At 43.3% G+C, this 11,010-nt stretch overlaps 1 protein-coding gene across 1 annotated transcript in view; it reads right to left on the bottom strand.

The window, feature by feature from the left end:
• Ubr5 (ubiquitin protein ligase E3 component n-recognin 5) overlaps positions 1–11,010 on the bottom strand; it is a 107,466-nt gene that overhangs the window by 43,321 nt on the left and 53,135 nt on the right. The window contains exons 18-27 of the mRNA XM_010612128.3: positions 10,309–10,455; positions 10,106–10,217; positions 9,771–9,925; positions 9,342–9,539; positions 7,413–7,623; positions 6,384–6,510; positions 2,272–2,423; positions 1,734–1,829; positions 1,264–1,387; positions 542–639 (exon numbers count right to left, since the gene is read on the bottom strand). Of these exons, the coding sequence (XP_010610430.1) occupies positions 542–639; positions 1,264–1,387; positions 1,734–1,829; positions 2,272–2,423; positions 6,384–6,510; positions 7,413–7,623; positions 9,342–9,539; positions 9,771–9,925; positions 10,106–10,217; positions 10,309–10,455 (1,420 nt within the window). The remainder of the gene's footprint in view (positions 1–541; positions 640–1,263; positions 1,388–1,733; positions 1,830–2,271; positions 2,424–6,383; positions 6,511–7,412; positions 7,624–9,341; positions 9,540–9,770; positions 9,926–10,105; positions 10,218–10,308; positions 10,456–11,010) is intronic.

Here is an 11,010-nt window from a genome sequence, read left to right as displayed (position 1 = left end):
AAAAAAAAAAAAAAAAAAAAGATAACTAACCCTTTAAAAGTACTGTATGGCAGGAATACTTCTTATAGCCCAGGCTGGCCTGGAACTCAAGGCAATTCTCCGGCCCCAGCCTGAGTACTGGGATTACAGACATGGGCCACCATGCCTGGCAGGAATGCTATTAAGCAAGAATTCCAAATCAGAAGTAATCACAATAAGACATTCTCCTGTTGTGTCTATAAATCTTTATCACTACCATCAACTACGTATAGCAAGTTCTTTCAGGAATCCAAAGATTTTATACTATGCATTATGGAGTATCTTTTTCAATGTCAAGAATTTCACACCAGCTGCTTTCTAATGGAAAGCTGGAAAATAACATACAGTCAGAAAGCACAGACACATACATTTTTAACACACGTAAGAATTTTCTCAATGATTTCCAATCAATTGTATCACATATAAATACAAAAATAAGGCCTGAATAATTATAAATATATAGAAGAGAATATTCAAATTGAAAAATAAGCACCTCACTTAGAACCTGAGATGCATTTATTACCTTTTGCAATTTTCTGGGCTGTCTCCAAGATGGTAATTGCAGCTGGATAAGCTCGTCCGCTTACCGCTGACATAAACGGGGTCATCCCTCTAGCATCCCTAAAATGAGAAAATTTGCGCAGGAAAATATCAGTTTTCCTTTTTGACTGTCAAATAAGTGTTCTTGGTAAAAACAACATTGTGTTTTGGTGCCAGAAAGACTATTCTATGATCTTTTTGACACAGTAATGTATACTCTGGCCAAGTTAACATTAAAGGTCAGCTTCTGCCAGGCATTTGGCTCCGTGGTTCTGCTGTCTGCCTCACAAGCACAAAGTCGAGTTTGACCCCGTACCAAAAAAAAAAAAAAAAAAAAAAAAAAAAAGATCAGCTTCTAAGCCTCCTGTGGTGGTGCACAACTGTAATCCCTGCAATCTGGGAAGCTGAGGCAGGACTACAAGGTCAAGCCTGGCCTGGGCAACTTAGTGAGATACTATCTCCAAACAAACAAACAAACAGGGAGTGGGGGATGGGGTGTCTGGGGATAGAACTCAGTGTGAATGGCGTTCAATACCCAGCACCTCAAAACAAGAAAGATGTGGGTTTGTACTCCTTTAGGGAATGCTGTATGTCTGATAAAATACTTTATCTCCACATAAAATAACCACCCATATTTTGTTAAGAAGATCCACTTAAACAGAGCTAAGTTAAACTTCGTATGAAAAGTTTATTAAATCCTCTTACTTTGCAGAAAGTAGTTCTCGTAGATAGGGCTGCAGAACCACACTGTCACATAACAATTTTAATATAAAATGGGCATTTGCCTTTCGATCCTTGGATTCTACCACTGCAGGCTCTGCGGAAGGACCTGTAATTAAGTAGATCCATTTGATACCAAACCAAGAGCAAACAAGCCAGAGTAAAAGTATGTCCCAACATAAGAGAACATAATATTAAATAAACCAGAACAATATTCTAGTATTAGACATAAATTAACTTCATTAACATATTAACACATTTTACAGATTTCAATTGTTTTCTTAATGTACCATATATTTTCACTGATACACGTGACATCTGAAGACGGAGAATTAGATGCTTTTCAAGCAAAGAAAAGCTTCCTTGAGACAGAAGTGTGAACCTGTGGAAATATGCATCTGAAGTTTGTCCATTTCCTTCCCAAGACCCCAGGAGAGAGGAGAACAGACTCTTACCTGGAATGGTGGAGGTGCTCGGTCCTTGGCCGCTGCCAGTCGCTGCTGTGGTAAGAGATCCCACAGCGGGGGCCAGGATAAAATCAATGTCACCATCTTTCAGCAAACAGAACAGCAGGATGTACATCATTATAGGCAATGCGCCCCTGCCGTGTGCTCCTAACAGGCCTTAAGGCTTTCTGTGCAAGCCACAGCTCAATCGGGACAGAGGTTTAAGTGCAGACTTGCTGTCCCGATTAGAAGAGAGGGAATCCACTAGGCAAAGTATGCATTTACCTTGGTACTACCAATGAGAAGACTACCTAGCTTATCAGTATAGAAAAAATTACTTTTTATGAGAGTGGCACCTGACAGAGTTCTTATAGCTCCAGTTTTTAAGATACAAACCTCATAAATCAAGTTTTCAATAACCAAGATTAATATTCATCATGCTGCTTTCAAATATTTCTAATTTCTAAATATCCTGATAAAATGTTCACTTCCTTTTCTCTCAGCTTTGGTCTTTTTGTTAAGCACTAAACAGAATCTGAGATCTTACCAGGATCCATTGCAGGGGGGTCAGGAACCCAGCTAGGGGGTGCGATCGGGGGTGAGACCGGGTCCTGGTGGTCACTGGACGAAGCGCCAGCCTCGTGTCTCCCCAAGCCGGCGGCCCTCAAGGAGCGCCTCATCATCTCCCGCAACCTCAAGCTGAAGAACACGGAAGATCAGCACTCACTACGTGTTGGCAGCAACAAAAAGGAGCACAGACCTCCTCCTCTGAGAAGATCACAGTACCTCTACAGGTCACACGCCGGCAGGGAAGCCAGTACCAATGCCAGGTCTGGAAACCACAGAATAGGCGGTGAGGGACAGAATGAAACTAGGGGCCCTGCTCCCTAGGCCAATCCCAAACCATCATTCAGCTCCCAGACAAACTTAAGCACAGGGAACCAAAGATGCACTGAAAGAAGACTGGAATGATCTTTCCCAACAGTTAGATAAATGAAGAGCTAAACATTAAAACAAAGTTTTTCTGTCCCTTGTTTATGATCAGTAAGAACTAAGTTTAATAATAGACATCAGCAAACTACTGATTAGCACAAATCCAATGCTGTTAGCCCACTAAATCCCTTTTCTGTGATCTCAAGAGCAGTTAAACTAATATCCACACAATGAGTATTTTTTAAACAAAGACCAATTTAGATTTTTCATACAAAAAAAAATTTTAACAGTACAACTTGCATCCAAAAGAAATTAATGGAATGAAATTAGAGCCTGTAAAATGTGGAGTTAGATTAATGTATGGGCTGGATTTTTTTTTCTCCTGCTATAAAAAAGTCCTGTACAAGTATGCATATCACTAAGAAGAAGAGGAAATAATCACACACAGAGACCTTATTAGGGAACTGGTGACTACCCATATAAAGGCTATAGTTACCTCTAAAGAAAAGCTTACAAAGCTACAGAATTAACACATGTAGGACTAACAGCAATTAAGAAAGAGCACAGATCCCTTTACTTGGCCGCAATTTTATTCTAAATAGGTAAGAATCAAAATCTGAACTTGAAGGGTAAGATAACACATAAGGGTCCTCATTCTCCATGCAGACTAAACCCAAACACATGGTGTGTCTGATGTCAAACACTTAGCACCTCACTATATAAGCATAATACACCTAAAATAAGTACTTTGAAATATTTGTTTTGCTAATGCTCAAACCTTTCAATGTAATAATTACCTCATCTGAGGTTAAATGTGTTTTTCTGTATCAACACATTTTCAATTTCACAAAGAAAAATTTTTTTCAAAAATTTCATTTAGGGCTACTTTCAAAAACACATCTACTTTGTTTTTGTTGTTTTTTTATTGTTGTTGGGGGGGCAGAGTTTCACTTTGTAGCTCAGGCTGGACTCACTATGTAGTCCAGGCTGGACTCAAACCAGCTGCGATCCTCCTGCCTCACCCTCCAAAGTGCTGGGATTATAAGAGTGTGTCACCATGCCCAGCTAATGCATCTACTTTGTAAGTCTTATTTATGATGTACTTTTTGGAATGGAAGCACTTTTTGGAAGATCCTGCAAAATAAATTTTCATGTCTCAATACATTAAATTTACTACTAAAATCCATATAGTACATTCTTTTATTGTATTAAAGTCATCTTTTTCCCAATTTAGAAATCTGAATGTAAGAGCTTTTCTAATGCAGGAGAGAGCAGGATCCAGTGATTGATTCAGTCAGGATCGCGTCCCTGACCAGAGCCGTCACCCAGAGGAAAAGGCAGGCTCCTTCCCCGTGACAGTGCACGCCAGGTCAGTGTCTGCACTGTGCCACTCGACACAGACATGTGGGATCCTAACAGGCTCAAAGCACAGAGGGAAAAAAATCAGCAGTACTTGGGAGGCACTGCCAGTGACCTGAAAATAAACACACGTCTTGGGCATACTGAGAGTGCTTACCCAGGGTCACAGCCAGAATGCCCACAGGGTCAGAACAGTAAAACAGACAAGGGCAGTTGGAGCTAAGAAGAGGGAGGAGGGCCCAGCTAGAGGCACCCACTTCTCCATTCAATGCTCATCTAAAGGCATTTGATTAGAGGGAAAAAAAGGCAACACGGCACAAGCCAAGCAAAACAGGAGGGCTAGTCTCCAGCCTCTAACTTAAGATACATGCAGATAACTGAGATCACAGTCTCATCTTGAACTCGCAAACTCCCAACTCTGTTGTTGTCATGTAGTCAATTCAGTATTAAATGAGGGGGTCATTCCTTGTCATTTTAAAAATTGTCCTTAACCTCTTTTTCTTCATTAGGTCTTGGGAACATTTTAAAGTACAATGCCCATTCCTCATATATTCTTAAAAAATAAAAAACAAAAAACAAAAAAAGAAAATTATTCTTCAAGATGTTGTACACAATTCATGAAGATTCACCTGGATCCCCAGTGGCTGAGGGCAATACTGAGGAGATACCACCTTGGCTGCTAAGATTCAGAGTTTTGACTTTCTTCGTATTGGCTTGCCTGCAGTCGTCGTGTTTGCTGACAATATGGAAGAAGTCAAGGATGATGTAATTTCCTCTTTGTAAGCACGTTATATCCATGCTACAGAAGCCTTAGAATCCAGTCATGTTCAAACATAACACTGTGACAAAAAAGCGAAGGTCATGTGTCTTCCAGGTTAACAATCTCTAGAGCACAAACACCTGAAATCAGATGCACCAACCACGCTTGCACTAAATCTGCCCTGGACTCAGGAGCTAGCGAGTCACATAACAACGTGAGTCAAAGCATCGTGTGCGGGCATTTAACAGTACTCCATTCAATAGCGACACCGGGTCCCAGCCTGCACTCATCTGGGGCATCGCTAGTGATCCATGGCAGGCTGGAGGAGGGCTCGCTCCAGAAGCAGTCTGTGGACTTCCTACTGCCCGGCGTGGACATAAGCTTCCTGCGCTTCCAGCTGCTCAGCGGCAGCCCTGAGCTTGAACTGTTAAGAGCACTGCAGTGAAATCTTCGGCAAATGCCTCAAAGGAGCTTACTCTGCAAATTATTTCTGTGAGCAACGCATCGCCCACTCTTGAAGCTCCTTTTAGTCTTTGCCTTCAAAATAATCCTTACATGAAAAAAAGCTGGCAGCAATGGCATTGGACCAAGCATATCAGAGTCCAACTGGATTTGTACCTGTAATTTCCCTGAGGAAACGAAATGCCTCAAATAATTCAGACACTAATTTCTTCATGAAGAATTTAAGTTGCTTTCCATTTTAGACCAAACATTTGTCTGTCTAGAGTAGTCCTAGATAAATAAGCTCGTGATAATTTCCACTTTGTGTCGCCTATGCCATGTCTTTCTACTGGTTTAAATTATAATTTGATCACCCACAAATAGTTTTTGTTAAATTTCACTTCCAGATGTGTTTGAACTGTAAGCTATCAACTTGGTAGCCTTGCTGGTGCCAATTTAATAACCATTTTTTTCCCCAAGGAAAAATGAGTATGAAACAGCAAATAGGCAGTTTGAAGTAGACTTTACAACCTATCATGTTACAAGTTGAGCAGTGCTTCCATTAATGACTTGTAAGTAACCGAGAATTTTGGTTCTATCTAGAGTAAACATGTTTTTTTCCTACAAAAGAAAACTATATTTTGAATTCTTTATATGCATCACCTAGTCAAACATCTAGCAGATTTTAACATGTTAAAAGACTTGTCCATCCCACAACTCAGAAAACCTGAAAACTTAAACAGAGATCATTCATAATTCACATCAGCCTTTCATTTCTTCCCAGATGATAAGACATCTGAAAAACTGGCCTAAACAGGCAATCTGAAAATTAAGGATTGAGGTTCTTTCAATTTCTGCATTGTATTACTTGTTCTCCACCTAAAGAAAATAACTTCCTAAGAAGTAAGAATGACAGCTTCAAAAAACAAAGAATCAAGTGTGAACTATTTGTTTAAATCATCTCAGATACTATCAGAGGTTCTACTGTTCTACACTTAAAATCTAATTAGTTATCAAAAATTTTTCCCAGGGTATTACTGGTAGGAATCAAAACAAAAAAAAAAAGGGCCCACCGACTCTTGTGTACAATAGGAAAGAGATACACTGTCTTCTGTACTTGGATTTTTGTTCATCCAATTAAACTTTCCTTGTAAAAATCGCATTACCTTCGACTACTTGATGATCCAGCCCGATTACCTGGGCCATTGCTTGAGACAACTGATATTGCATTTGCAATGGCCTCAACAGCAGAAAGCCTTTCTGCAAATGTATTTCGTTCAGAGCGTTCTGCTTCTGAAACATGAAGGGAAAATGAGATTAAACTTTAAAAATCACTAATATTAAGTACGCACAGGCCACTAATGACAATTTGCTATGCAAATTAGTGCTAATCTACATATCAGATAAACCAATGGCTAAATTTTTTCTTCAGAGCAAACAGCACACCAGACTGAACTACGACCTTTATTTAACACATGGCTTATTATTTTTTTGTGCCTTCTTCTCTAGCCCTAAGGTAAAAAAATAAGCTCATTACATAGACTGAAGCCCAGCCTGCATGATCAAGGAAAAAAAGACCCACTTCTTGGCACCTCAGTCGTAGCTTACGCACTGCTTCAATATGTAATTCTCTAGTGTAATCCAAGACGCTGACATAGAGAGACCTGCAAACAATTATTCAAAAATGTAGCTATCATAATATAGTCAGCAGAATTCAAAAGGAAGAAAAACAGAGTGGTTTAACAGTTATACTTTATGTTTCCCGTTTCTTTATTTTGCCATCTAAAAACTTCATGGCAAAAAAATCTTTCCAAAACCATCTCACAATTCACTAAGTTAATCTGGAATGTAATGTGCCTTAATGTACAAAATAATTCCCACAGTAATAAAGGTCACCTGCACTGCAAAATCAGGCAAGCTCGTTGATAAATGCACAGCCAGCTTATATTAACATCACAGAGAAAAAATTAAATACAATAAAAACACACTGACAAACACATTCCTGCGCTCACATTACACAAACCCATCCAAACGAGAGGACAGGCACTTTTCCCTCAGAAAAGTCAAAACTTCCAAAGTCTTACAAAACAAAGTAAACATACACAATTCTTTTGCAGTGACTTACTTCAGCAGTCATTACATTTTTTAAATCGCCTAAGCCTCTCTCATCCTGTTGTTCTAGCTCTTGATCTTACCCTCTTCTTCTTTAGTTTCCTTATTGCTGGTTGGAAAGCAAACGGACACACAAGCGTGCAAAATATTCCGGTTCCCGTCGCAGCGGTGGCTGATGAACGTCTGCAGCACCTGCAGGTTCTGCTCTAAAACCACTGCTTGCTCAAGATTCATGAGGTACTGGCGACAGGCCTCGTAGTCACAGCGCAGGATGTGCTGCATCAGGGTTTGTTTCTGTGCTCGGACAAATCGGGAACACTTCAGTGAACGGCACACAGCGCAGGGGTCGCGGGGTCTCGGGGTCGCGGGAGCAAGCGGCTACATCTATGGTGATGTGAGGGGAGGGCCCAGTGCAGAGGAGAAATCACAGCAGGGCGACGATAAAGGCATGCGGTATAAAAAGAGGAATGGAGCCCTGCCCCACGCTTCATCCCCACTGCGCTGCTGCCCAGGCAGGCCCAGCCCAGCAGCGCCCCTGTCACTGGCACCTGCACCTGGCAGTGACTGCCACACCCTGGTGGCGCCTGCTGTCCACATGGCTGCTCCCTTCCAGTCCCTGTCTTATGCTGGCTGCCCTTCACCACCCTGGCGTTTCAACGCTGGGATTCATCTCCTGGCCCCGCCCTGGGACCCTTTCTCTTCTCCATGACCCTGGAGGTCTCACTCTGCAGAGCCCCTCTGAATAACAGCCCCGTGTGCGTGTCCCTGCTGTGGTCCTCTGTCCCTGTTTCCTCTCTTTCACACAGTGCTCTGCTCGGTAGCCCTTCCTGGCTCCTGGCCGTCCTCAGTCTTAGGAATCTAAAACCAAACACCTCCACCGCCCTGCAGCTCCAGAACTGTGCACCTCTACAGGCTTCATCTCAGTCAACGGCAGCCTCATTTTTCCAAACCCCACCCCTGCCCCTGCTGTGACCCTACTTGTGGCCATCAGCACATCTCACCAGTTGTGCTTGCAAATCCATCTAGTGCATCTGGAGTCCAGTCACTTTCACACAGGGACTAACCCATCTCCCTCATCTGACTCTGACAGTACTCTCAGCACACACAACGGTCCTTTCAAAGTCTAAGTCAATGATGGCGAACCTCTCAGAACTTCCAATGATTACAAATAGCTGGCTGCGGCACACATGCCATAGGTTCACCACCACTGTTCTACGTCAACCTCAGCAACAACAGCACCAACAGCTTCTAGTGATGTTGCTGCCACGTCCACATCACTTATCCCATGTATTTCTATCTCACCACACCCAGATCAGAGGCTATACAAGGCCTGTCTTCACAGAGAGCCATTTACAAAGCTTTATCGTTCCCACTTAGGGTCTTTCTCAAACTATCTGCCCTTCCGAATTTCCAAGAGTTACCTTAGTTTTTAGCCTGAATTACTGTAACTAACCTTGTATGTGATCCCTAAACTGTTCTCCACCAACTCCTGCCTTAAGGTCCACCCTCCACTACTACTCTTTCTTCAAATTTTGATCTATCCTTTACCAGCTGAAGACCCTTCTCCTCCTAGCAGTCAAGGAAATCTGCAGGCCCCGGGGCACAGGAGCCCCTCTAGTGCCTCTCTCCAACCTCAACAGCTGCCTCTGTCTGACACTGTGACCCCCACCTTCTGGGCACTCGCTGTTGCAACATCTCAGGGAGGATCCCAAGGCTGCAAATGGAGCCTGGGAATGCCTCCTGCCTGCAGCCTTACCTGGGCATCCCAAGGTCCAGCCAGACAGTGTGCCTCAAAGAAGCCTTCCAGGAAGCTCCACCTGAGTTACACCCCCTGCTCCGTCCTCTAAGGCTGTGCCTCTCTCAGATCAGCCACCCTGCAGTCACCAATCCCCTCATCTCAGTCATGCTCATAGGCTGGGCCACGGTGGGAAGGCAAGGTCTCCAAGGTTGTTCCCTAAGCTCTAGCAGGGTCTTCCAAATCAAAACGCCAGGTAGTTTCCAAGTCAAATTACCTCTACAGCCATGATGATAATAGCAGCTTTCTTTTTGATTGTTGAATTAGCAGGAAGGTTTACTAAAGAATGCACACCCATCCCGAGACTGCTAATGGGTGGGAGATCAAGCCAGTCAGGATCCCTTATCCCTCCCATGCAGTCCTTGGCCATTGGGTAGATGGTACCATTTCCATCTCGGAGAATGACAGGCGATTCCTGCAAGAGAGGGCAGTAAGAAACTTTGGCTCCCAATCACAAGTGGATATATTTATTTTCTGACTAGGTGTTAGGGACAATGGTCAAATTAAAAACCCCCACAGTGGAATGTGCTGAATGTTCTAAATTCTTCAATACTTTACTAGTATAAGGAAACCAGAGACAAATCCCCCAAGCTTTGCAAACTGCCGGTACTCCCAGGCCACGTTTGAAACAGACTGGGCCTCTTACCTGCCCAGCAGTGAAAATGGCCACATTCCTCTCATCCTGACCAAGGAAAGCAATGCTGCTGGTAGGAAAATTATTTTCCTGTTCAGCTTTTCCTGTCGCAAGATCAAAGATACAGTAGCGTACCCAGTTTCCAGTCTTCAGGACAGCATGCACACCTTCGGAGAGGGCAAATGAAAAGAGAAGCTGTCACACACATTCCGGGCCACACTGGGAACCAGCATGGATGCATCTCCTCCCAGCACACCACAGGTAGTGGACACCACTCTCACATCCCAAACCACACAAACAGACACGTGACACTGGGGTGCTGGCTCAAAGACTCAGAAAATCTTTACCTTTAGAATCTACATTCACTGCTAATATTTCTGTTTTTTCAGGGATACAAAGCTTTTTAGGTGTCCTCTGAAAACAGTCTGGAACTTTCGGGGTTCCCCCAGTTTTGACAACCTGTACAACACAGAGAGAATTTTGTGCTCAAACTCTGCTAACACCCAAGGAGCTGCCCAACATCACCTGCCACTGACGCCTCTCCGCTCACCTGCAGCTCATCGATTCTCAGCAGCCTGCAGTCCTGCAGGAGCGAAGACGGGTCCACGTCAGGGCCAGAGCTGCTCTGACAGCTGCTGCTGCTGCTGGACGTTCCCGGGAACTTAACCGCGACATAGGCCCCGTCCACTTTTAGCACCTGCAGCACAGGCAGGAATTGAGTGTCAACACATTCACCGAGATTCATATGCAGCCTGTACGCATGGAGCTAATTCAGCACAAAAGGCATTACATTCCTCTGAAAATATTTCTTCAATGATCATCAACTGATAAAATTAACTTAAGGACCGAGGATGTAGCAGTCTCATCACATCACCTGCCTGGAAGGCACGAGGTCCTGAGTTCAATTCCCAGTACCATCACTAACTCAAACAGAAGCATAAAGCTTTGCTAGTAATGTCTATACCCAAGGCTCAAAAAACTGACATATACAGTCAGTGATGATAGCTTGTGGATGTGTGGCAATTAACTGAAGAAAAGGAAGCATAATCCATGAAACTGCTTCATTTTCCCTGTTAGTTTTTTTGGTTGTTTTAAGATCAGATCTCAGCCAGGCATGGTGGCACATGCCTGTAATCCCAGCACTCGGGAGGCTGAGGCAGGAGGATCGCTGAGTTCGAGACCAGCCTGGGCTACATAGTGAGTTCCAAGTCAGTCTCAAACTACATAGTGAGACCCTGTCTCAAAGAACAAC

The sequence above is a fragment of the Fukomys damarensis genome, unplaced genomic scaffold (genome assembly GCF_012274545.1).
Source record: "Fukomys damarensis isolate Sample0158 unplaced genomic scaffold, DMR_v1.0_HiC HiC_scaffold_5, whole genome shotgun sequence".
In the NCBI taxonomy this organism is placed as follows: domain Eukaryota; kingdom Metazoa; phylum Chordata; class Mammalia; order Rodentia; family Bathyergidae; genus Fukomys; species Fukomys damarensis.
Note: the sequence above shows the minus strand (reverse complement) of the source record. Positions and strands in the feature narration are given on the sequence as shown.